Source organism: Lissotriton vulgaris, chromosome 2_1, assembly GCF_964263255.1.
Source record: "Lissotriton vulgaris chromosome 2_1, aLisVul1.2, whole genome shotgun sequence".
Classification (NCBI taxonomy): Eukaryota; Metazoa; Chordata; class Amphibia; order Caudata; family Salamandridae; genus Lissotriton; species Lissotriton vulgaris.
In genome coordinates this window covers 716,929,025-716,953,320 of record NC_141687.1, presented here as the reverse complement: position 1 = coordinate 716,953,320, position 24,296 = coordinate 716,929,025, and the positions used below count along the sequence as shown (strand labels likewise).

Sequence of the window (24,296 nt, the reverse complement as noted above, 5' to 3'; positions counted from 1 at the left end):
CACGGTGTCCACTTAAGGGGCTGGCCCGAGCCCCCACTGCACAACCACCCAACCTTGTCAGCCTCAATGATAAGAGAGCCTAGTAGGCTATCACTCTGCATGGTCAGATATAGAAAATGTGAATGTATGAAGAGGGACACTTCAGAGGACACATCTTTTCGTCCTACTATAAAGCTTTGTGGTATCTGTGGCATTTATTTCAAAAGTAGCTCAAGCTGTGCTTAGAGATGCAATGTGTGCAGCTTCCCAGCGCCACCACGGGGTAACAATCTAATTCTTTCTAATTTGCAGACATTGATGAGTGTTCCTTCGAAAGAACGTGTGACCACACCTGCATCAATCATCCAGGAACATTTGAATGCACCTGTAAGAAAGGCTACATCCTGTATGGATTAACGCACTGCGGCGGTAAGCAGAGTAAATGTTTGACATTTTCTGATTACTCCTAAACCTATGTGATAGCATGTTGCTCTGTTTCCTCGTACCATTGATCGAAGTGGCAGCTCTTGCAGCAGAGTGCCTGGAGGATAGTTTTGTACAGTATTAAATAAAACTAAAGCATTAGACGAATCACTGATCTTAGTTGCTGTGCTTTTTAATCACATTGCGCTTCAATTTAAAACATGTGTTGGACTCCACTCGCTAGATCTTCTTGAATCGGCACAGACTGCACCTCAAACCTGCTGAAGCTAAAATATTATGGCAGGAACCTTGGTCTCATTTTCAAAGCTATTTCAAAACAAAGTCACTACATTTTAACATGCAGATATTCTTGTCTGTTATACTAACAGAAGACCATCTAATGTAAATAGTACTGTCCTGGAGCCAGCTCAGAGGAGTAGCTTTTGTGACAGTGCAACTCCAAATCAGTCATCCATAGTCAGTTATGAACCACCATTTGGCATTAGGTATTGGAGGTAAGCTAAAAGATTACGTTTCTGGGGACTAGAGGGGTGCTTTATTTATGACCCTGAGGTGTATGAGATCTTCCAGAATAATAGTGGAACTGCACCAGCCCCAAGAGTAACCCATACATTTGAAAGTGTGGTGTGCCCTTCCTCCCCATTTCAGTGCTTCTTTTGATGCAATATGGTAGCACTTGATCACAGCTTGGTTCCATGGTCGCCAACCAAAGTTGAGTGAGGAGGTCTCCTGGTAGGGTGAGGCTATTTTGTGGAGCCCCTCAGCTATGCCTGATGACCCTTTTCTGAAACCAGGTCAGCACCTTTGGGGCATTTTTATGTCTGTGACTGTACCATAGTGACACCAGAGAGACCTGGCAGGCATCAGCTTTAAGGGGAAACAGGAGAGGAGACCAGCTCGAATGGCTTGGCATGCCAGCCTGCTACATCACTGCATTTCTGAGGGAGTAATGTTTATGTATGGTACACTCCCTGTTTTTGTTCATTGTGATATGAGTCCTAGTGCCTTATCGAGGCCCATAAGGAGAACAATCGAAGAAGACATAAGCAAAAGACCTTTTAGATCCACATATTGCCTAAGCCCATCACGCCCAGATGAATGGGGATGCAGAGGTAGATCTCTGTTTGGGCTTGCTAACCTGCTCCAAGACATGCGGTCCACGAATAGAGCCATTAAGATGAAGATAAGTACAATAAAGACTTGTCTAGAGGAAATGGAGGTGCAAGTAGATGAGTTGGAGTAGGTACACTAAAAGGCTGAGTCTCCGAAGACTAAGGTTTGCATAGAGAGGCTGACGCAGCAAGTGAGCACTTGCCAGCACTTCTGCCCTTTGGCTGGTGCATAAACTTGTGAAACTTTAAATTGCGAAACTTTAATCTCAGGGGGGTAACTTCTTTTAAGCCCTTCAGTTGAAGCTCTGACTAGTTGCAGCTGATTGTTCTTTTTGGGGGTGCATAATTGCACATAGGGGAGCTGCATTCCGGCATCGACATGTAAGATACAAGCTTATATTTAAACTGGGTGAAAGCTTGGGACAGACATTAAACACATTTTATTTTCTCTGTTTTAATATTATTTTTGCAAACATATGCAGCAGCACTGCCATGCCCTCAGCGTACAGTAGAGTGAGTGTGTACAGTAAAGGCGTCCTGAATATTCACATTCCAGCTGCCGAGAGACTTATCTGACAATGTTTGTGAACATTTATTGTTTTGCACAGATGACAATTGGAGGATAAGTGCTCCTCACGGAGGACAATCCTGTTTCCCTCTTCTTCCAGGGCTACTCTGTAGTATCTTACCTGTTGGTGAATGCTTCTCCGGCATTCTTCATCAGAGTTCTATGTTGCCTGGTGATGACCTATCTATGTGTTGTGTTCTTAGAATGTTTAGAGTTGAAATGTGTTTCAGTTGGAGATGCTTTGAACTGGTGGAGCCTCTGCCTTATGCTCCACAACCATGCAGCCAACAAATAAATATCATAACTTACCTTGGCTCCATCGTTGTTACTACAAATAGTTGGCGACGATTTGGCCTCAGGAGAAGAACCTTGTGCGTGCTGTGGATTTTTTCTGTTCTGCTGCTGGAGTTTCCTCAACGGTCTCTCACCTCGCAGCCTGCTACTGGAAATTACCCTAAGCAGTCTCCCTCGCTGTCCTGTCGGAGGTCATTTTCATTGTTGTCTGCTGCCGTCAAACCTTGAGTCATGCTGTGTCATGGTCCTGGCATTTGTTTGTGGTGGACATGTTACGTCTTCTTGCTGCGCAGGACGAAGAGACTTGTCATTTCAAATTACTGTTGCTCTACGATGACCCCTGGTGAGATCTTTCTATTTTTGGGTGGCTTGTTCTTGGTCGATCTACTCGTTGCGTGGTCCCTGCTGTTCTTGGACTCTTCTCGTGCAGTCGTCATTGCGCGTGGACGTTGGCACTGTTGGCCATTCTTGTTGCTCTGTGTTGCGCGAGGAATTTCACTTGTGCGTGGACATTGACTGCTGTTTACCAGCATATGCTCATTAGCTGTTTACATCAGTGCCCACTTCTGCGCATGTGTTGCCAACATCTCCTTCTTGTTTCTAGGCAACAACACGCATATTCGGGAGCATCATGCTTTAAACACTTTTCGCCGATACGCACAGCATGTTTCACATATATTATCAAGCTGTGTGTATGGAGTTAACGCTCCAGAGACGCGTGTTAACAGCAGCAATGTCTTGCTTCAGTGCATTTTCGCCGATGCGCACAACCTTTATTTAATTAAAGAAACGTCTATCTTCAGCTACGTTCTGCTACGTTTAATATCTATGCATCTTCGCCAATGTGCACGGCTTTGTCTGGTGATTTTTTTCTCAACTTTTATTCCTGCATGCTTTGTCGACACGCACAGCTTGTGTGGTCCTATTATTATTTTTTTTAAATCATTTTCAACGACATGCACGGTTTCACTGACTTAAAGTTGTATCTGCATAATACAACTGCATGTTTCTCAAAGGGTGTTTCATGCTCTCACTAGCTTCAAATTGTTTTGGATAAACTTACTGTATGTTTCTCACAAGGTGTTTTCACTTACACGCATGGGTTTTCAATTTACATTAGCAAAATTTAGCACCATCTCTACTTAGTGAATTCTGTATTTTTCATTCGTCAGTCTTTAGTGGTGTCTATTTTTAACATTTGTCCAACTTTCCACCTTCATGTTTTTTAATCAAAATGTATTCATCTAGTTCTCCTCTACTATTTATTTTTCTAATATGCAAGCTTTTACTTCATCACCCTCGTTTCTAGACAATCGTGGTGAACTACCTATGCGATGGGAAGTATGGTTTGATGCCTTCTAGACTTATTTGGGTGCCATTGGTGTATCAAGATTTTGTACTGAAAGGAAGAAATGTCTCCTACTACACTCTCTTGGTTTTGAGGGCAGATCAATATTCAAACGTTTTCCAGACATTCCGAGGACTGATTGTGACAATATTGATGAATATCAATAGACTCTTACCAGCTTAAAAATAGATTTGACAAACCGCCTAGTCTCATGGGGCTTCGCCATAAGTTCTTTAATAGAAAACAAAATGATGGGAAGGATGTAGATGCTTACATATCTGTCTTAAGGTGGTTAGCAGCAGTGTGTTTGTTTGAAGGATTCACAGATCAACTTATTTGCAATCAATATGTTTGTCAGTGTAAGGACAAACAAATAAGACAAAAGCTGCTAGCAATGGGTAATCCATCTTTTGAGGAAACTATTAATATGGACATTTTTATTATTTCTTTAAGAGAACTTGAGGATAAGTTATTAGAGCCTGTTAGTGCCATTACAGTCAGCAAACTTAAACAAAAGAATGTACGTGCTGGGAATGGTACTCCCAACAAAGTTAGAACTGGCAAATTTTCTAACAGTAATGTTTGTATCATTGTGGAAATCCACCACATCGCAAGGGTGGGCGGTGTCCCGTATCTAGTGTTACGTGCAATTACTTCAAGAAAGTTGGACAATTTCCAAAGTGAGTCTTAAACCGAAAAATTCAAAGAAGTCGGTTAAACGTACAGACGAGTCTGAGGAAGACTCTGAGTCTGCAGTTGTTTCAGTAATTTTTGACAATCCTGTGTGTAGTCAGATTAGCCATAATACATCTATTACTTGCGATTCTTTTAAGTGCATTGACCCTGTTGCTGAAGTCGATGTTGGAGGTAAGATTTTGAAATTGTTAGTTGATTCTGGAGCCAGAATCACCATGATCACACAAAAACTTTTTGAGGAAACGTGGTATTACAGAATTTTAGAACCTCCTGATCGATGTTCGGTTTCCTACGAAGGACGCAGCATTGAGATACTAGTTTTTTTTAAAGATGATATGGAGTTTAAGGGAAAGAAGATAAGAGGGAACGTTTATGTAGCTATCAAGGGACTCTATATACTAGGATGGTTTCACCAAGGCCTTTTCGGTATTATCCTAAGGTTCAGTACTAAGGAACAAATTTCCATTGCTAGTTGTGTTTCCCTTCTGTTTTTGGAGAAACATTATGTAAGATCCTAGGGTTCAAACACAAAATCATTGTGAAGGAAAGTGCAATCCCCCTAAAACATAAATTTAGGGGTGTTCCATTCTGCGTCAGAGATGATCTCGATAAGGAGGTTAAGGCGGGTCTTTGCGATAAGGGTATCAATGAACCCACAGAATCATCATTGTGGTTGTCCCATTTAGTAGTGGCTTGCAAGAGGTGTGACTTGCTTAGGGTTTATGTGGACTTAAGATCTCTGAACAAGGAGATTTGGGTTGATTCTCATTGCTTGCCAATGATCAATGACATGTTTGCATGTATCCAGGGAGCCAAGTTTTTCTCTAAATTAGATCTAGCTTGCGCTTACCACCAGATAGAGCTTCATCCCGGGTCTCGCCACCTTACTGCATTTATTTTGCCCCTTGGAACTTTCCAATACCGCTGCATGCCATTTGGCTTGGCATCCACGGCCTCTGTGTTTCAGACCGTGATGCAAGAACTGTTGAAGGGTAATGATGGAGTCCTAGTTTTTCAGGGCGATGTTTTGATTTTTTTTTAAAGGATGCTTGTTCACATGACACTATCTTGCATAAAGTCCCCAAACTTTTTGAGGAAAAAGGTGTTATTTTAAAGTCAGAGAAATGCAGTTTTTTTTTGTTCTGAGGTTGAATATGTGGGTCATTTATTTACCCAATATGGTGTTAAGCCTAGACAAGGTTTAGTGGAAGCAATTATCAACGCTTGTGCTCCCATAGACAAGGTTGGTGTCACGTCCCTCTTAGGCTTGTGTGAGTACTATGCATGTTTTGTTCTGATTTTGCCATTATAGTCCGACCCATCAGCAATCTGCCTAAAGAGTGAGTCAAATTCATGTGGTCTGAGTGCGCATCAGCTTTTGATATCATTAAGTCCTTACTGAGTAAGAGCAAAGCTCTCAAGCCTTTTGACCCTGATTTTCCTTGTTGCATTATTGTTGATGCAAGCAAGGTTGGTCTTGGAGCCCTTCTTACGCAAAAGTATCATGGTTGTGAAGACACTGTGGCCTTTGCATTGAGAGTTTTGAGGAATGCTGAGGTACACTATTCAGTTATTGAAAAGGAACTTTTAGCATGTTTGTGGGCCATTGAAAAGTTCCGCCCGTATATTTGGGGCAGACGCTTCATGCTACTAACTGATCACAAGCCGTTGGTTTCCATCCTTAGTGCTGGTAACAACAAATATTGTACACCTAGGATTTTAAGAATGGTTTCTAGATTTTTGCAATATCAATTTGACGTCTCATATTTCTGGAGGAAGGAATGGAAGAGCTGACTTCTTATCTCGTATTCCTCAAAGAGTGATGAGCTTGAAGTTGTTTTCAGTGATTTGTCTGAAGAAGACTGGGATGATTTCTTTGTGGCTGTTTTGGATTTACCTACTCCAACTTAAGTTCTGAAAAGGAATGGAGAGATGCTTTAAAAGGTGATGCCTTACTCCAACAAGTTTGTGAATTTGTACATAATGGCTGGCCCAGAGAGAAGTTTTGTCTCCTCTTCTCCCGCCTTATTGTAAGATTGAGGATGAATTGTCTATTGAGGATGGTTTGCTGGTTAGATGTGATAAACTTGTTCCACCTCATACTGTTGGACGAGAGATCATCAGAAATTCTAATGAAGGGCATTTAGGGGCGACTTTTATTAAGCGTCACATTCAAAAAAGCTTTTGGTGGCCAAGGATGGATGGTGAAGTTGAGGAGTTGATGGCCAACTGCTGTGTGTATCGTGTTGCTGACCAGGGATTAAAGACTATATCTCCTCCTTTACTACCCATTGCTTGACTCTCTGGACCTTATATGAAAGTGGGCATTGATGTCATGGGTCCGTTTGATAGTTTGTCGTGTGGACACTGACTTTTCCTTGTACTCATGTAATATGCCTCCAGGTGGCCTGAAAGCAAGCTGGTGAAGGAAGCCAATGCTTCTTCCATTGTTTCTTTCTTAAATTAAATATTTTTGAGAGAAGGCTTCCCTGAAACGCTTGTATCCGACAATGGGACTGTGCGTGGAGAGTTTGAAGGCTTTCCTGCCTCTTGTGGGATTAGACATGCCAAAAACTCTTTGTACCACCCTCAAACCAATGGCCTTGTTGAGAGGATGAACTGTGTGGTGGAAGAATGCATCAAGTGGGCAAAGTCTGGGAATCATGACATTGTTAAATCTTTACACACCATATTGTGGTTCTACAGGACCTCTCACCACTGTTCTACTAATCTCTCCATTTGAACTACTTAGGAAATGCAAGGCAAACACAAGTTTCAGACCTTGTTGGATGCATAAATGGCTCAAATCAGAGTCTGATTTAAGCATACTCATGGAGATTAAATCTGTTTGAATCTCAAGGTAAATTTAAAACCTGGTTTGATGAAAAGAAAGGTGCCAAGATTGTCCCATTGGTCGATGGGGATTTAGTCAGGATCAAATCTTCAATTCATGTTAAAAAAGGTGATAGCAAGTTTAGCAATCCTGTCAAAATTGTGAGAATCTGCAATATTGCTGTTCATGTCTCGGGGGTGGGGGGGCACTGGTGGAATCTTGCAAAAATTGTTAAAGGGCAGACTGCTACCGAAGTTTGTACGAACAAAAATGATCTAAGTGATAGTTTAGGTTCTGGGGATTTTCAGGTTGGGCTAAGAAGGAGTTCAAGTGTACATGTCATTCCCAACACATTTCAGGAATGATTGCCATGTTAGATGTATATATTTTTTTGTTTTTTTATATATAAGGAGAATGGAAGGTATGTAGTATCTTACCTGTTGGTGAATGCTTCCCCGGCATTCTTCATCAAAGTTCTATGTTGCCTAGTGATGACCTATATACATGGTGTGTTCTTAGAATGTTTAGAGTTGAAATGTGTTTCAGTTGGAGATGCTTTGAACTGGTGGAGCCTCTGCCTCATGCGCCACAACCGTGTAGCCAACAAATAAACTTCATAACTTACCTTGACCCCATCGTTGTTACTACACACTCTTTGTTGCAGAGTGGGTCTGGGATAAACAGAAAAGGTTTCCGACCACAGCAGCCACTGCAAGGTGTACCAAGATATCTGCAGTGACCAATACAGTGCAATGTGCGATGATCCATCAGTGATGGAAATATAAATAATTTACTTCAGGTACCTATAAAGAAAGAGTGGAGTCATGAGGGAGAGCCGTGAAGGGTGTATTGAATGACAATCAGTCTATGTAGTATTGCTTAAAACTCCAGCAAAATAAATTTGCAACAAGAAACACCAGATTGTAAATCTGTTCTGGCTAAATAATGGTAAATAACTAGTCGATACTGTTTTAAACAGTCATAAAATAGCTAAGAGGGATAAGGAGCACTCTGCATATCGCAGTATTTACATTTGTGCCACAAATTTGTATTTTAAAAAATGACATCTCAGTGGGTTCATGCTTTTGTTGCAAAGATTATTCTGCAGGTCACAAGTTACAATCAAGGTAGCATAATTCAGTTAGTTGTGTGGCAGTTTCAAGTAGCTCCATGTAACCTGCAAGTTTGAAAGTTTACTTCCTTATAGGAAGGTTGGTAAAATGGATTCTAATAGGTAGTATAAATGCTTACTACAAAGAGCTGAATAATTCAGCTTCTATTATGTGTTTGATAAATAATTTCCATTTGTGTAGTGTAATTACTCGTGCAGGAAGACATACCTGGAATTTCTGTAGATCTTGCATAAATCAGTGCATCTTACATAGAACCAGAGCTTAAGAAAGTAAGCCACTTATTAGAATCCATGTTTTTTTTTTTAGCAACTTGTGAAGTTACAATGCAGAGGGTGTATTCATTCCCCTTCATGGGCCACTGAGAGTGGTGGCCAGGTCTGAGGTTCCAGCTATGCTGTGTTTGACCTTCAGTTGTTGCAGACAGGGCACAACTTGTACAAAAGGAAGTAATGTAGTTGAGCTTATATAGCGCACAGCTACCCGCAGTGGGTGTCCCGGCGCTTGCTTAGGGAACCCGTCCTGATATTCCCCTGTGTGATAGCCCCAGCAGGGTATCCACAAGGTGAAAGTCAGGCATCCCGCCGCGAGGGGCCGTTGTGGAGATTAAGCAAGCTATTGCCCAGAGTCGCAGAGTGTGAACCCGTGAGTCGAGAAGGCACCTGATCGAGAATTATCGAGTCCGTGGAATTTTTAGCCCAAGACCCGCCGAGGCGGGGAATTGAACCCTGGTCCAGGACCGATCTCAGCTTCCGAGTCTGCCGCCTCTAACCCCTGAGCCACACTTCTCCACTAAGGCATGCTGTGCTGGGATAGAGCCAGTGTCCTAGCACACTGAAAGTGTAGCTTCTGCTGTATGCATCTCTGTACCTAGACACAGGTAGAACAATGTAGTTAAGTTCTGGTTCAAGAATAGGCTGCTGAATTCAGTCAGTTCCCACATTCTCCAGCACTAAGGATAGTGACCTTCCCAGGCTCCACTCTGTGGAGAGAAACTCTATTGCATTTTATGTGGCTGGCTGTTTCAATTTTCAAGGTCCCGCTTCGTCTCTCGTGCTCCTTGCTATCGGAGCTGTTGCTGCCCCCGGAGGGGCTCTACATTGAGGGAACAGGGATTGCTGAGGGGGCCGATTTTGTCAAGCTGTTCGCCGCACGGGACTCGAGTGACCAGGAGTCCGTGTGTGCTTGCACCTGCGAGGAGCCCCGCCCCCCTGCACACCGGGGCATCATAAACTCTCGCCAGACCCGCTGGCGCGGGTCCTGCTTCGTCTCTCGTACCCCTTGCTATCGGAGCTGTTGCTGCCCCCGGAGGGGCTCTACATTGAGGGAACAAGGATTGCGATTTTGTCAAGCCGCTCGCCGCACGGGACTCTAGTGACCAGGAGTCCGTGCGTGCTTGCACCTGCGAGGAGTCCCGCCCCCTGCACACCGGAGAATCATAACCTCTCGCCAGACACGCTGGTGTGGGTCCCACTTCGTCTCTCGTGCTCCTTGCTATCGGAGCTGTTGCTGCCCCCGGAGGGGCTCTACATTGAGGGAACAGGGATTGCTGAGGGGGCCGATTTTGTCAAGCCGCTCACCGCAGGGGACTCGAGTGACCAGGAGTCCGTGCGTGCTTGCACCTGCAAGGAGCCCTGCCCCCCTGTACACCTACAGATATAGATACTTCCGGTTCCCGCAGCGCCGGACGAAGCCTGGACAAAGGGCGGGCCGTCTGTGGTCGTCAGGGGACGACAGAGGACGGGACGGGCCACCCCCTTTCATCCGCCAAGGAGAGCAACAAGGAAAAGGTTCTACTTCAAAAAGGTACTGTTTCATGGACCCCAAACTCCGTGGCTATATACATACTATAACAGTAGTTTATTTTATAATTTTGATGGGTAAGATCAATGTGACTGGGATCTTGTAGCTGCTCATTGTTTCTGCCCATTACCACCCACTCATTTAGAATGAGTAATCTGGGCAAAAAAGCAAAAACTCCAGTAACACGACCAAACACAAGACTGCAGGCGGCAGTACCACAGCCTCTACCCAGCTTAACAGCAATCGACAAGATGCTGCAAAACACAATTGGGGTTGTGGTTACTGCAATCGACAATACTGAGAGAAGACTATCAATTACACCTACATTATGTCTGCAAAACCAGGGAGGTGATTGTTCAGTTATTGTAACTGATGGCCCGGATTTAAACTCTTACCTGACATCGTCCTACGTAGGATTGCCCTGCGCACAGGCACCCATAGAGACTCCTACAGATGCTGAGGATCCACTTATTGTTCTGACTTCCCCTATTCCCAAGGAAACTCCCCTAGTAAGCAAACCATGTCCCAGGAAAAAGAAAGAGAGCCTTCCAAAAAAATCGGGCAAAAAGAACTTGATCAATCACAACTTGGTGACTCCGACTGTTAACAAGTCGCATCAGACCGCGGGAATACCGTGCTGGGTTACTAATATGGTGGCTGACTTACAAGCATGTTTGGAGCAGACCATTGTCAGCCACATTAAACCTCTGGTGTCAAAGCTTGATAGACTGGTTACTACCCTAAATAACAAGGGGGTAGGAACAACAAAGTCAGCTAATCCCTTGGGGAACTCATCACCCCTAGACTGTGGTGATATAACCATAAACATACCTAGTGACAGGGTAGCTGCACTTAATAACCCCTTAACACAGTCTAAATATGCAGGAACTCCAACAAATATCTCTAAGCCTGCACATGCTCCACCTCCTCTACCTCCTAGCACTAACACACATGGTCAAACTCTTCAGGCTAGGGGAAATATACCTGCCACAACTGATAAAACCAGACCGAAGGCTAAGGAGGGTAAAAAAAATGAGAGTAAAACCAGCACACCAACAATTAGGAATATACCACCCAAAGCTACTCCCTTCCAGCCGCCAACCATTAACTTTCCCCCGGAAGCCTTACCATATGTGGTAGCTCTACCAGGAGTTCCAGTCCTTAGCGAGGGGAAAAGAGAAAATGAGATTGATCTAAAAAAAAGTGCATCCAATGGTTGTATAAATAGACCCCTACCCCCAAATGTATCAGGGGAAATATTGTCGGTTAGAAGAATAGATTGGATAGGGTGGGGACCAAAAACAGTGTCAGGAGATGTTGTAATCATAAATTTTAGGGGCACCTCTGCTGTGGACCACATTTGCAATGCCCCACTCTGTAGGTCAAATTCCCAAATACACCCACTACATCTGTCATACTTCTACCCTACCCCCAACTCGAATTCAACCTACTCCAATAGGGCTAATCCTAATAGGGGCCATTTTCCTCCATCGAATAGAATGCAACACTGGCTAACATCTGGGGAGGAAATGCCTTCATATAATTCCTTGCACCCGCTGCAACCCCATTGGAATAGGTTTAGCGTGTTGGAGGAGGTAGATTGACTCGTATTGAAGAGAAATTCCCCACCACTAACCATTAATGCTGAGCCTATTAGAGAACAGTCTCTGGAGGAAAATGCCCTAACTATCCCCACCGGAGATGTCTTCGTATTCGACTCCTTGACGAAGGAAGGGTTTAGATAAAAGACAAACCTGGACATACAGTGTCCTGAAAAGGTAGTGCAAGGATGTTTAAAACTCCTTTCCTGGAACATAGCGGGGATAAAAAACATATTGCTCACACCAGAGTGGGCCTCCTTCATGGCCTCTCACGATATCTGCCTGATGCAGGAGGCCTGGGCACTAGAGGAGACCACTAGCCCGGCCTTTGCAACTTATGATATTTTGGCAGTTTCTACAGGTAGGGGCCACCCTTCGGGTGGGCTATCAATATGGATAGGCACTCATCTGGGTGTACAGGCCACCCAAATGCAAACCAATTCTCTGGACATCCAGTGTGTTTTACTAACACCTCAAAACAAACAACAAGTAGCTATAATAAATATCTTCTCAAGGCCAGTCAGGAACGGGCAGGAGTCAAAACACAATTAAAGAGCTTGATCTCTTTATCCAGGCATTAGACCCCTCAATTGCAATAATCTTAGGTGGTGACTTCAATTGCCAGTTTGAGCCTCTGGGCGGTCTGGAGTCGTGTGAACAAGACGAAGTAGACGAAGTAGACTCACTCTGGCGCATCCCCGACCTCAAGATCAGCCCGGTCAGGGCATGGACCCCGCTGGTGCTCCAACTAAAATCTCTCTCCCTTGCAACATCTTTGCGGGCGTGCAATGGGAGATTGGATCTGATTGCCCAGGCCAGCCCACGTTTAATAGGGCAAACCAAACTTCGATCATTGATTATCTCATGATTGAAGCAAAACATTGGGATAGGCTGAAAGAATTCAGGGTCGTGCCAAGGCATGACAGTGACCATAATGCCTTGGTTTTAACCCTTAAGCCCGGTTCTTTTGGTCTAACAAACTCCGATCCCAACCTTGTCATGGTAATGCCACCTCTCATGGTAACAAACAATAGGAGAAGGATTAAATGGCCCCATTTTGTGGATTCCCCTACCCGGCTTGCAAAAATATACCAGATCGCAATTCCTCACATAAACGAGATTGGTGACCGGACTCTTTGTCAGCAAGCCATAGAAACACACAGGCAGTTAGACGTGACGTTAGGGGAAGTGTTCTATCCTGTAAGTGGAAATAAATGGCACACGCTTAGGACACACCCCTGGTTTGATCACACCTGTAAGAAAGAAAAAGGGATCTCATTGCGGCAATCAAATCTAAAGATAACGTTAAAATCAGGGCAACTAGATTGCTGTATAAAAAGGAGATCAACAGGGGCAAGAGAGAGTGGGAGGAAGCATGGTGGGAGGAACTGAGATATGCACTCCACTCAAAGGACGCCAAATAATTTTGGGCCATAGTTAATCTGGGTGCCAAAGGGGGAGGACTGGCTGTTCTACCGAACATTGCACCCTCAGTATGGGAGGCACATTTTGCAGCCCTCTACACACTAGTCCCGAGACTGGCGCCCAGGCACACAAACAAGATCAGATGCCAGAAGTAGATAGTGCCCTTCAGATTTCCCCAGCCCTAGACCTCCCGCACGAGCATCGACTGCCGGGGGCCTTGGGCTTGGATCATCGGTCGGACCTGCTGGATCCCCGGGAGACGATTCCCTCTGAAAAGCTTGAGAGCATTTCTCTCAAGGAAGTGGAATCTGCTATTGACAGATTGCTCCCAAACAAAGCTCTAGGCCTTGATAAATTACCTGGTGACCTCTTTTGCTCCCAGCCCAAAATTTGGGCACCGTACCTTGTAGTTCTGTTCAACGCGGTCTTTGGGGTTCCAAGGTACCAGAAACCTGGTTGGGAGCTGGGATCGTCCCCATCTATAAGAAGGGCTGTCCGTTAGTTCCATCTAACTACAGGCCCATTAGCTTATTATATACCACTCAAAAACTAATGGGCCAGATTTTACTGGACCGAATACTTGGGTGGATGGAGGAATATAAAATATTGACCACCCTCCAAGCCGGATTTAGATTTGGCATCTCAACCCTGGACCAAATCTTTAGGCTACAGGTCCTTTTTTGGAAAACTGCAAGAGTAGAGGGTGGCAGCCTCTACCTTGTTTTTGTAGACCTGCGGGCCGCTTTCGAGCTTGTGCCCAGGGAGAGACTATGGAAGGTGCTCGAAGAACTAGGTCTTTCGTCCTACTTAGAAGATGTCTTGATTCGACTCCATGCAGGGAACTACGCCCAGGTGAGGTGTGGGAGAAACGGTGAACTATTGGCCCTTTTTCCCGTAACCAGGGGTGTACGCCAGGGTTGTGCCCTGGCCCCTACACTCTTTAGCCTTTACGTTAACGGCTTGGTGAATGAATTAGGTGGAGTCAGGGATAGCGATGCCCCGTGGTTGGCTAATGGCCGGGTGCCCGCTTTGATGTTCGCGGATGACAACTTGTTGTGGTCCCGAACATCAACGGGCATCCACCGGGTTTTGGACGGGTTTGCAACCTTTTGTGCCTCGCGGGATTGGAGATAAACTTGGAGAAAACCAAGTTTATGATCTTCAATCCCCCTAGGCGTACCCGCCCGAACCCTGTACTGAATTGCACCCCGCTTGAACGGGTGAAAACTTTTGTTTATCTTGGAGTTAAGCTGTCTGTAGACTTTGATTGGGATTCCCAAGCATCTAGCTCCGCCTTGAGACTCACACAGATTATAGGGGGTATTGGTAAATTCCATAAAACATCACATTTTAAACCAGTTGGCCCTGTCCTCGAGATCTATAGAACCCAGGCAAGGCCAGCAGCTATGTATGGTGCAGAACGTTGGGGACACAAAAATACACTGAGCTTATTAAAGGTTGAGCAGTCCTTTATGAGAAATCTGGTGGGCCTACCCCAAAGTAACCCTCTCATACCGCTGCAGGTAGACCTGGGCTTAGAGTCCATCAAAGAATCTATAGCCGCTCACACCCTGCTCTACTGGAGAAGGCTTTGGTCCGTACCAGAGCTTGTAGATTTTGGAGCGGAATTTTCTGCAGTTTGAGGGCAGATAAAGAACAAAAATATACCCTGGTTATCTCACATCAAGGCCCTCTCTTACCAAATTGGCCTGCCTCAATTGTGGGAGTCCCCTGAAGAGTTGCCCGAGGGTGCAGAGGTCTGAGTTGCTGGCCTCTCTGAGATACTATAGCATTAGTGTGTTACATAGTTCGACTACTGTCGGTAGGCTGTCCACTGAATTTTTACAGGTGAAAATTGCACCAAAGATGGAGGAATTTTTAGATTTGGTGCAACCTCCCCTTGCAAGAAAATTATACACTCAATTAAGACATGGCTGCCTGCCCATTAGGGCACTGACCTCTAAATGGGCCGACTCAGAAGAGGGAACCTGTCCAGCCTGAAACAATAGCATAGAAGATACTGCACATGTTTTGTTCTTCTGCCCGGCATATAGCAAAATACGGAAATATTGGTTGACACTGCTGTGCAGAAACTTGGAACTTAAACAATGTGCACATGCTTGCAGAATTTTAACATACGACCCTTCCCCTCCTATTGTTTTTGCGGTTTCCCGCTTCCTACATGGATTCTGGCGCAGAAGGATCAATTTTGTTTTAAGGAACTAACTGGGGAAACGCCCCTTTTTTAGATAACTTACTGTTTAATAACCTTTTAAAATTGTTTTTATTAATCGATCTTAATGCTGTGCTTGTATGTATTTTATTTGCACTTTTATGGTCTATGACCGAAATAAAGTTATCAAATGAATGAATGAATTTTCAAGATGCACTGATGGACAGTTAGTCAGACCCCAGCTGATTGTGGGTATAGGCTGGAAATGCCCTTTAGTTTACTGAACAATTTGAAATGCACCTGCTGCAGTTAGCAATTCAAAAGTGTTCAACTGAGAGTTGCCCACTCCCTTTTATTTGGCAGCAACCTTGACCGTCCCATTGGACATCTGATGGCCTGCTAATGCTCCTGCTGACCTTGTATTGGACATCTGATGGCCTGCTAATGCTCCTGCTGACCTTGTATAGAAGCCTCCTGTATGCCCAAAGAGTCTAGAGAAGCAGATACTGCATCTGGAAGGGCAGAAAACGCTTCAAAAGAGAGCAGACTATTTAATTGCTTATTCATTTAAGGGTTTTCTATAGTGCTTGCTAGACCCAAGGGTATCGGAGCACTTTACAACATTGTCCAGTCAATTATCAATCAGTAACAATATAATATACTTAAAGTAACGAGAGTCAAGTCAGTGTAAAGTCATAGGGCAAAACAAGATAGAAGGAGGTGGTAGTTCCAGAGAGAGTTAGATTTAATTTCCTAGATGATTGAGGTATTGAGTGAACAAGAAGCTCATGAAGGAAGGGTTAGTTCTGATATGTACCATTTTGGGGGTATTGCCTGAGAAGCAGCGGAAGAGGGCATTTTCTTTTTTGGGAGGTGAGGAGAAGTGTGTTGGAGCTTCTTAGATTTCTTGTTTGGCCTGCCTTTATGAGTTTAGATGCGTGGTATGCTGGTTTACCAGTGTGCAGAACTTTGTAGGTGAAGCAGGCGGTCTTAAAGCAATAGCGTAGTTCGATAGGTAGCCGTTTAGACTAATTGTTGCTGGGGAGATATGGTAGAAACTTTTTGCTCCTGTGACCATCCTTGCTGCTGCATTAAGAGTGGCTGGGGCTGGCCAAGTATTGCACAGCTACAAAATGGTAGTGAGCCCGGCTCACTTTGCCTGGTGTGCACGCTGCCGACTCTGCATCGGATTTTATTTTCTCCTTTGTTCTTGATTTTTACTCGGCTGTTAAGTTGGTCCAGAACCTGGATGGCTTGCAGCTGGCTATATTGGTTGGTCTTTGTGACCTCAGTGAAGCCCTTCGTACTTGTGGACCCCTCTACCATGTCAGTGGGGTAAACAGTATTCTGAGAAGACCCCTCCCTCAGATAAGGGGCTGCTGAGTGACCCTCGAGAGCCAGGCAATCTCCACATTATTTAGCAACTCTCATTACCATCTCTAAGCCTGGGAGGAAGGCTTCACTTGCTGGATTCAGTAAATTCACTCACCGAACAGTTCAATTTTTGATCATTTACCATTTGTTTTGTTCTCTTCTGGTGATTTAGTGGTAACAAGCATGACGGCACCAAACAGTGAACCTCACCAAAGTGTCCATTTTGGAGAGGGGTTGCTAATTCCCCTTTTTGAAATGCACTTATGTCCGTGTTCTGGTGACTGTGATGTTCTGTTTTCAAACAGTATTCACTGCTTTTATCTGTTCATTAACTGAATTGCTATGATATTCTTTGCAGGAATTTGCTGAGGTTTGCTGTTATATTATAATTTCAAATTTATATATTTATACATGGACCCCTGGTTTTACTGCTAGATTGTTTTTACAAGTGCTTCATTGTGAATAATATATACAGTTCTATGTTGTGATTCCTAGGAGTTAAATTACCGTTTGTACAATGAGTATATTTATATAGCCGCAACCATGGCTGGACATCCTTACTGCAGCTATTAAATTTATATGCTACTATACACACCTCCCTTGAGGTGGTCCTTGACTGCTTGCCAAAATCTTCCTTGAGAGTGACTAAAATGGAATTGTGACTGCAAACCACAAAAAATAGGTACATGCACAATACAAAATACTTGTAGCGAATGTACTGCATTTTGTTGCAACTGTTGCTGGAATCATGTGGCCAGGGCAGCCTCTGGCCACCATGTTGGAGTTGGTTGTTTTCCAGTACATATTAAAAGGGACACCATATAAAGTTTACCCCAAGCCTGTTGGCATGTGCAAAGCAATTTTAATTGTGGTGTCTTTTCTTGGCACACAGCTGATATGTAGCGGGTTAGTTAATATAATGACTATACCATAGGTTGTAAAATGCTATGCATCTTATCGAGGCGCAATGAGAGGGGGTATAATATTAATGTGCGCCCTTTACATTCTGTGTGAGCTATGGGAAATGCTGAGATATACAGTACTAAACATTGATTTCAGAGCCCAATGCCATCAAAAGGACCTTAAGCTCTTCCTGACAGACACCTTTGTTAATCACCTTCGACCAAACTTAAGTTACTCTCCACTAGGACGTGAGCTACTTTCATTATGTAACTCCACCACCTTAATCGATGCTTGAACTGTGTATGACCCATGACCACCTGCTGCATGTGTCCTGGTCACAGCTACCAATGCAAATGTCTGAATTTAATGATTGTAACCTTAACGTGCTGTACCCTTGTATCCTGCTACTGTTGTATAGTGCTCTGATGCCTTCCGGCCACGTCCCTGCTATATAAAATTGCAAATCAAAGCCTTGCTAATTTCTCATCACTACTCCTTTTTTAATCTGGTAAATATCCTACAGATCGAAGCGACAACTAAAATGTAGACATGTGGACTTTCATAGCTTTAAACGCTAGAATTTCATCACCTTTCCGACAAATGAGCATTGTAGGAAGGTAGGATCCTTCTGCGTGGTTACCCCCACTTTTTGCCAGGTGTTAAGCTGTGTTTTGACTAGTATGACTGGGATCCTGCTAATCAGGACCCCTGTATATCGGATTTCTCCTTAAACTGAAGTGTTATGTACTTGGGTACACCTAAGATTATATTCTGGGGTACAATTGTCTGTCCCTAGTATAAGGTACCCATGTCCCTATAGGTACCTGCAACGAATCCTAACATGTTTGGTATCAGACATGTTGGAATCATACCCCCACACCGTACGTGGTGTGGGAGGTATGATTCCAAGCATTGAAAGAGCCCTCAGTTAGGCTCTCAGTGTTCCCGGTACCAGCCTTCGAGTCCCGGACAGCACAAAATGGTTGCTGCCGCCCAGAGACACATTTCTGCCCTCCTGCTGCTGAGCCAGGCTCAAGTAGGGGAAGGCAGAACAATAGGCATCCTTCACAGGGAGGTGTAACCACCTCCCGGACAGGATTTAGTGTATTAGGGCTGGGTGGGTGCGCTTGCCTGTGCCTGATAGTCTGCATGAGGGGCACATTTGATGTCCCTTTGCATAGAACTGTTCAAACCAATCCTGGGAGCCATTGGCTTCCGCTCTCCTTTGAAACTGGACAAAGGACATGGGAGTAATCTCCTCCCCTGTTTAGACCCTCCCCTGGGAGGGTCCCCTAAATCTTCCCAACCCTTTACCTAGGGTACTTAAGGGCATACCTGGGTGTAAATCCCTAGATTTGTCGTGGGATAAGATTCCGAACTGAAACCACTGGGCACTCTGGACTTTGTTTAGGCCTGACTTCGTCTCCCTTCCAGTCTGCTACATCGTCTGTGCCTCATACAGGAATCTTCAATGGCCTGTGAAGCATCAAGGACAACCGAAGCAATCTCCCTTAGAGTGAAGGAGTCACTCCCCTGCATTCGCAGGCACCACAACGAAGATCACTCATCTGCAGATCTCGAGCTCATCCGGACTCCATGGGCTCTGCAACACACGGGTGGTTTTCCTCAGCTCCCGAGATCGGCTCTACCCTCTTACCAAGTTTGAGGCCAGTAGTTCTTGTGGAGGTTTCAATGACCAAACCCCTGGGTACTGCATCCCATTTGCAGTTGCAAAGGCTTGCTGATATCTTTGCAATAGGATCTTCAGGCTCGAAGTAGCCCCAACCTCGAGCACCTCCAGTGACCAGAATCTTCGCCACACTGCATTGTGTGCATCGTGGCCGGTCTCTTTTGGTGTGCTGCTTAAGGTCCCCTCGCGACTCCTGTGCCTTTGACCTGTGGGTCCATTTGAGAGTCACTTTGTTTTCCTTGGGCTCCCCTGATTGCTCGGGTGAGTCTCCTTCCTGGTCCCAAGCATGCACCTTCTTGACTTCCTGTGTGGGTTGCATTTGCCAAGGCTTATTGGTGCTCCCACCAGACACCAACCCCCCTCAGCACTCTACATCCTTCATGGGGCAGCTAGTACCCGGGACCTGGTCATCCTCTGCATTGCCTGGTCCTCGTAGCTGCAGAGTCCAGGTCACCGTCCTTCTTCCTGAAGCACCCGACATCCGAGGGCATCCGTCTTCCAAGTCTCCTAATCACCCCTGAGTGACACAGACACTGTCCCCTCTGCTTTCAGGTACTCCTCTTCAAGAATCAACATTTGGATTCCTCCAGAAACTTTCTCCTCTTCCAGCAGCAACACTTTCTTGAAGTCCTCCATTGGGTTCGACTGCGGTTTCCGATGCCTCTTCACAGCTATGCACCCTGCTTCCCTGGGATAGGTAACATATATCCACGGGTGGGGTGTCTCTCCAACCTTCTGTCTTACACAGGGTTTCCTCAGGGTCCACTGGGAGGGTTTCCTAATCCTTTAATAATCCAACTTCGATTTGCACATTGACTTGTACGGAGCACGTAGTTGAGTTCACACACTGCACACGCTTTCCGTGGGGTCCCTATCTACTTACCTTGGGTCGTTCTGTGGGTCCCCAGCAATTCTGCGTCTTCTTGACATTGTCCTGACTTGAGTCATGGTTCTTATACCACTTAGTATATGGTTTGGTCCCCCCTGGGGCACACTGTGTATAAGTGCTATTTGCTATGATTCTTTGCTAAAGTATTGTATGCTTTGTGTCTATCTACGTGTCGGAGATACTGTAACATACTAGATAGTGTCATATAATAAATACATATTTTTATAGATACTTTGTGTGGTTCTTTTTATTTAATCTTTACTATAAGATTGCATACTGGTAAAACAAGCTGCTTTACACTCCTTTGAGACTAAACCTGAACGCTGCTCTCTAAAGCTACCACTTGGATTGTCTGAAACCTCTTAACCACTTGCGTGCGGGGCATATTCCCACGCTGGGCTGGCTGTAGGGGGAGCGCGTGCAGCCCCCCGGTGCTCATGATGAGCTCAGGTGCTCATGATGAGCTCAGCTCGCCATGAGGCACAGTGCTTGTTTGCTCATGACGAGCTAAGCTTGTCATGACCACACCCGTTTTCATAGAACGCTCAGCACAGCAGGGGAATTTGCCCAGCGTGCGAGCGTTCTAAAGGTCATGACGAGCTCAGCTCATCATGAGCACACGAGCGCCGTGGCTCATGACGAGCTGAGCTCGTCATGAGCATTCAAGGGTTTAAATCACCATAAGGGTTGTCTGGACTGATGCAAGGTGTCTACTTACATTAGTGAACATCAAATACCAGGACAGCTTCTCACAAGCAATTATTTTACTGTAAAGCAAATAAGCAGCCGCTGTATCCTCACTTGAAGCTGTTTTCGTGTGTGTTCCGCAGATATCAATGAATGCAGCATGAACAACGGAGGGTGCCAAGAGGCCTGTGTAAACACACCAGGAGACTTCGAATGCCAGTGCCACTCAAGCCGCAAACTGCACTGGAATAAGAGAGACTGTGTTGGTAAGGTGGCGGTGCGCGGACGAGGTTTAATTCACTCGGTGCTCGATTAGTTAGGAGGCCGTGTTTTCGTGTGCGTCGCCTCTAACCAGCACGCAAGCATGGAGCCCTGTCTCGTGACCCCTCTGCTTTGCTGACTCATGGGCTTTCGCGGCCACGTTGTTGAAACAGGTGAAAAACAGGAGATACTTTGTGGGCCTTTCGGTGCTTCCTTTCCTGTGCTTTTTTTTTATCTAGGCTAGCCCTGTTTTCTTTCATGCTTTTCTTCTTCATATATTAAGCTGCTGGTGTTTTCATTCAATGGCTAATTATATACGGGTGTGTGATTCATGGTGATTTCAATCTTGTTTTTACTGTGTATTTCAGCAAAACAAATGTCAGGCTGTGTAATTAAAGAGGATTTTTTTTTGCTTTCCTTGAAAGTGCGTTCCAACGCTTTAATCGTCAGAGACCTGTAATAAGCATCCTGTTCTACTTGCGGTGCCCAGGGCCTGCCAGGGCCAATGTGCAGTGGCCGGCGACCATGGCCTTGTAAAGCACCCGGCTGACCCCTACGTGCACGCTAGACACGTGTTTAATACATTTTTTTTTAAATAGCATTCTTCTGCATGAATAAGTCTTTTGTTTATGTTACTTTAAAGCACAATTACAATTCTGGTGTCGTAGCATGAAAGTATTTGTGTATACCCACCCGAGCACTCACTGTTGTTGACAGCAGAGCTCACATTAATTAAGGCTCTCCACACCTGGAGAGCCCTGATGCTGCAAGATGGGTCCTGAATCCCACTGTGTGTACCTGCGCGCCTCGTAAATATGACACATGCAAAGTTTCTACTGTTCCCATGAATGTTTATGTTTCATCTCGTTTAGAAGTAGAGAGGCTCCTGCCAGATTATGTATCGTCAAAAGTGTTACTGCGCTGTGCTAAGAATGCTGGAAGTGATAGGTGCATCTTAAACTGCCCATCCGATGTCCACTTTGTTCCGGGTAAGTACGACAAAGCCCAGCATATGTGTTTCATATCGTTAGTTATCTTACCTGTTGACATGCAATAAGAAACCTGCCGAGACAGCCATCCCTGAGGGCTTGTCTCATGCTGGCCTTTTTATTTGTTACAGTGGAGGCCTCTGTTCAGAGCTCTCTGTTTTCTCAGTTCCATGCTCAAGTCGCTCATCAGCCCAGGTTTTCTCTTTGCATTCTGAGATTTGTAGTCTTGTTGATTTTAAAATCCGGGCTACTAATCCAGTGGTGTAGCAAAGTTGCCACGGGCTCTAATGCATCCAGGAGAAGTGAATCTTTACCCTGGTTTGGAAGTGATAATAGCTATATTTGGGGTGCAGTGCAGTTGGACCCTTGCCTCTTCGGGCCCTAGTGCTACTGTACCTACTTCACTATTGATAGCTAAACACCTGTACAACTCACAGAATGTAATAAATTACCCTTGACTGTATGGTAGTTTTATTGAATAAATTAAAGAAAAACATACTTTTATCATATTCCTGAAGATAGAAGATGGTAATATCTCTCGTCTTTGCAGCATGCTCTGTTTAAAAGAAAATATTTTCTAAGGCTATTTCAATAAGTGTTAAATACATTTTCACTTTGTGTTACAAAAGGCTTTCTTTTTTGTCAGTGTTCCAGCTGACTTTGGGTTTTGTGTAAGTGTGCCCCAAAGTTATAGTGCTGGCTTCCTCAGACTTCCTATTCGCATGGCCAGAAATGTAGTTAATTTTCAGATAAAGGGGCTAGTTTGCATGGTGAACCAACATTCTGTTGCTTTCCAAATCATGTGTAAGTTTAACTCTTTGAAAGAGGACAGAAGGTACCTTCAAAGATCTGAAAATTTGGGCAGATGCACTATATCTGCTCTGTTTCATCCCAGTAGTTGCATGCTGGACTGTATGAGCTACTCAGTCCATTACCTGAGAAATTTAGGAGCGCTGTATTGTCTTGCAAGACATTTCTGTAAATGTGTTTTATTTATGCAAAAGTGTTAAACTTACACCAGTGTATGTGCCTAAAATTGCCATAGCAGTGGTTCTCAGCCTATTTTTTTTATACCACTGTGATTTATAACGATGAATGTCTTACGCCCCCAAACTACTTTGCTCTGGTTACGTCATTGTACCCAAATCACGTTATTTGATTATGTTCCCTGTCTAGGTCTTCAAGATGTGTATGCTGTATCCTGTGGATTCTCTTCCCAATCCAAAAGCAAGCAGCATAGAACAAATGAATCAGCCAGCCTTGGTAATTCTATAATATGTATTATGTGATTGTGATGGGATCTGTTCACAGAAATCAAGATTATAAATACAGATTGTTGTCCCACTGTACGTTCACGCATAGCCCAACTTTTATAGTTTTGAATCGTCATATATCCCGATTTTGTGTTTCAGGTATCTTTAGAAAACGTCTTAGCCAATCCCTCCAAATTGGAGAGTGAGACACTGAGATAGGTTACAAATTAATTTGTGACATGCGAGTTGGCAATGGTGGGACTGCTACATTACCCATTTCCTATTTAAGACATATTCGCTCCATCAGTGACGAGAGGATATTTCTAGTTTCTGAAATAACCTTCACCACATTATATTAATTAATTGTGGGTTTGTAATGCGCTAGAATGTGGAGATGAGGCAAGCTAATGCCCAGAGTTGCCGAGTGTGATCCCTGGTTAGAGTAGGCACCGAGATGAGAATTATCGAGTCCGCTGACCCTGGTCCATGACCCTGCCACGTTGGGAATTGAACCCTGGTCCCAGGCCGTCTTCTGCTCTTGGGTCTGCCGCCTCTAACCAGTGAGCCACACCACTCCACTCACTCGTTTAGGGCCTTTTGGGCACTGTGGTTAAATATTGATTTAAGTGTATGCATCCCTGACTGCCAGCCGTAGGAAGGGTACTTCTCTTGCTTGGATGGCTTGTAGGTTTGTTTTTTCCCTGATGCATCTGGCAGAAATAGAACTGTGCCTGTAGTCCTTCTGGTTTCTAATAATCTGAGAGATGGTATGACCCACGCTAAAAGTTTATCTGTGAGAAAGAATTGCTCTGGCCTAACACTTTATCTGGTATGATGCTTTGTT

General features: G+C 44.6%; 1 protein-coding gene across 8 annotated transcripts in view; it reads left to right on the top strand.

Annotated features, from left to right (window-relative positions):
* SCUBE2 (signal peptide, CUB domain and EGF like domain containing 2) overlaps positions 1-24,296 on the top strand; it is a 669,241-nt gene that overhangs the window by 443,846 nt on the left and 201,099 nt on the right. For 6 of the 8 annotated variants that reach the window (XM_086955985.1, XM_086955983.1, XM_086955988.1 and 3 more), the window contains 4 exons: positions 292-408; positions 21,093-21,215; positions 22,083-22,199; positions 23,376-23,462. In XM_086955985.1, coding sequence (XP_086812111.1) covers positions 292-408; positions 21,093-21,215; positions 22,083-22,199; positions 23,376-23,462 — 444 coding nt within the window. The remainder of the gene's footprint in view (positions 1-291; positions 409-21,092; positions 21,216-22,082; positions 22,200-23,375; positions 23,463-24,296) is intronic. The other 2 variants (XM_086955987.1, XM_086955986.1) reach the window with 1 other exon arrangement.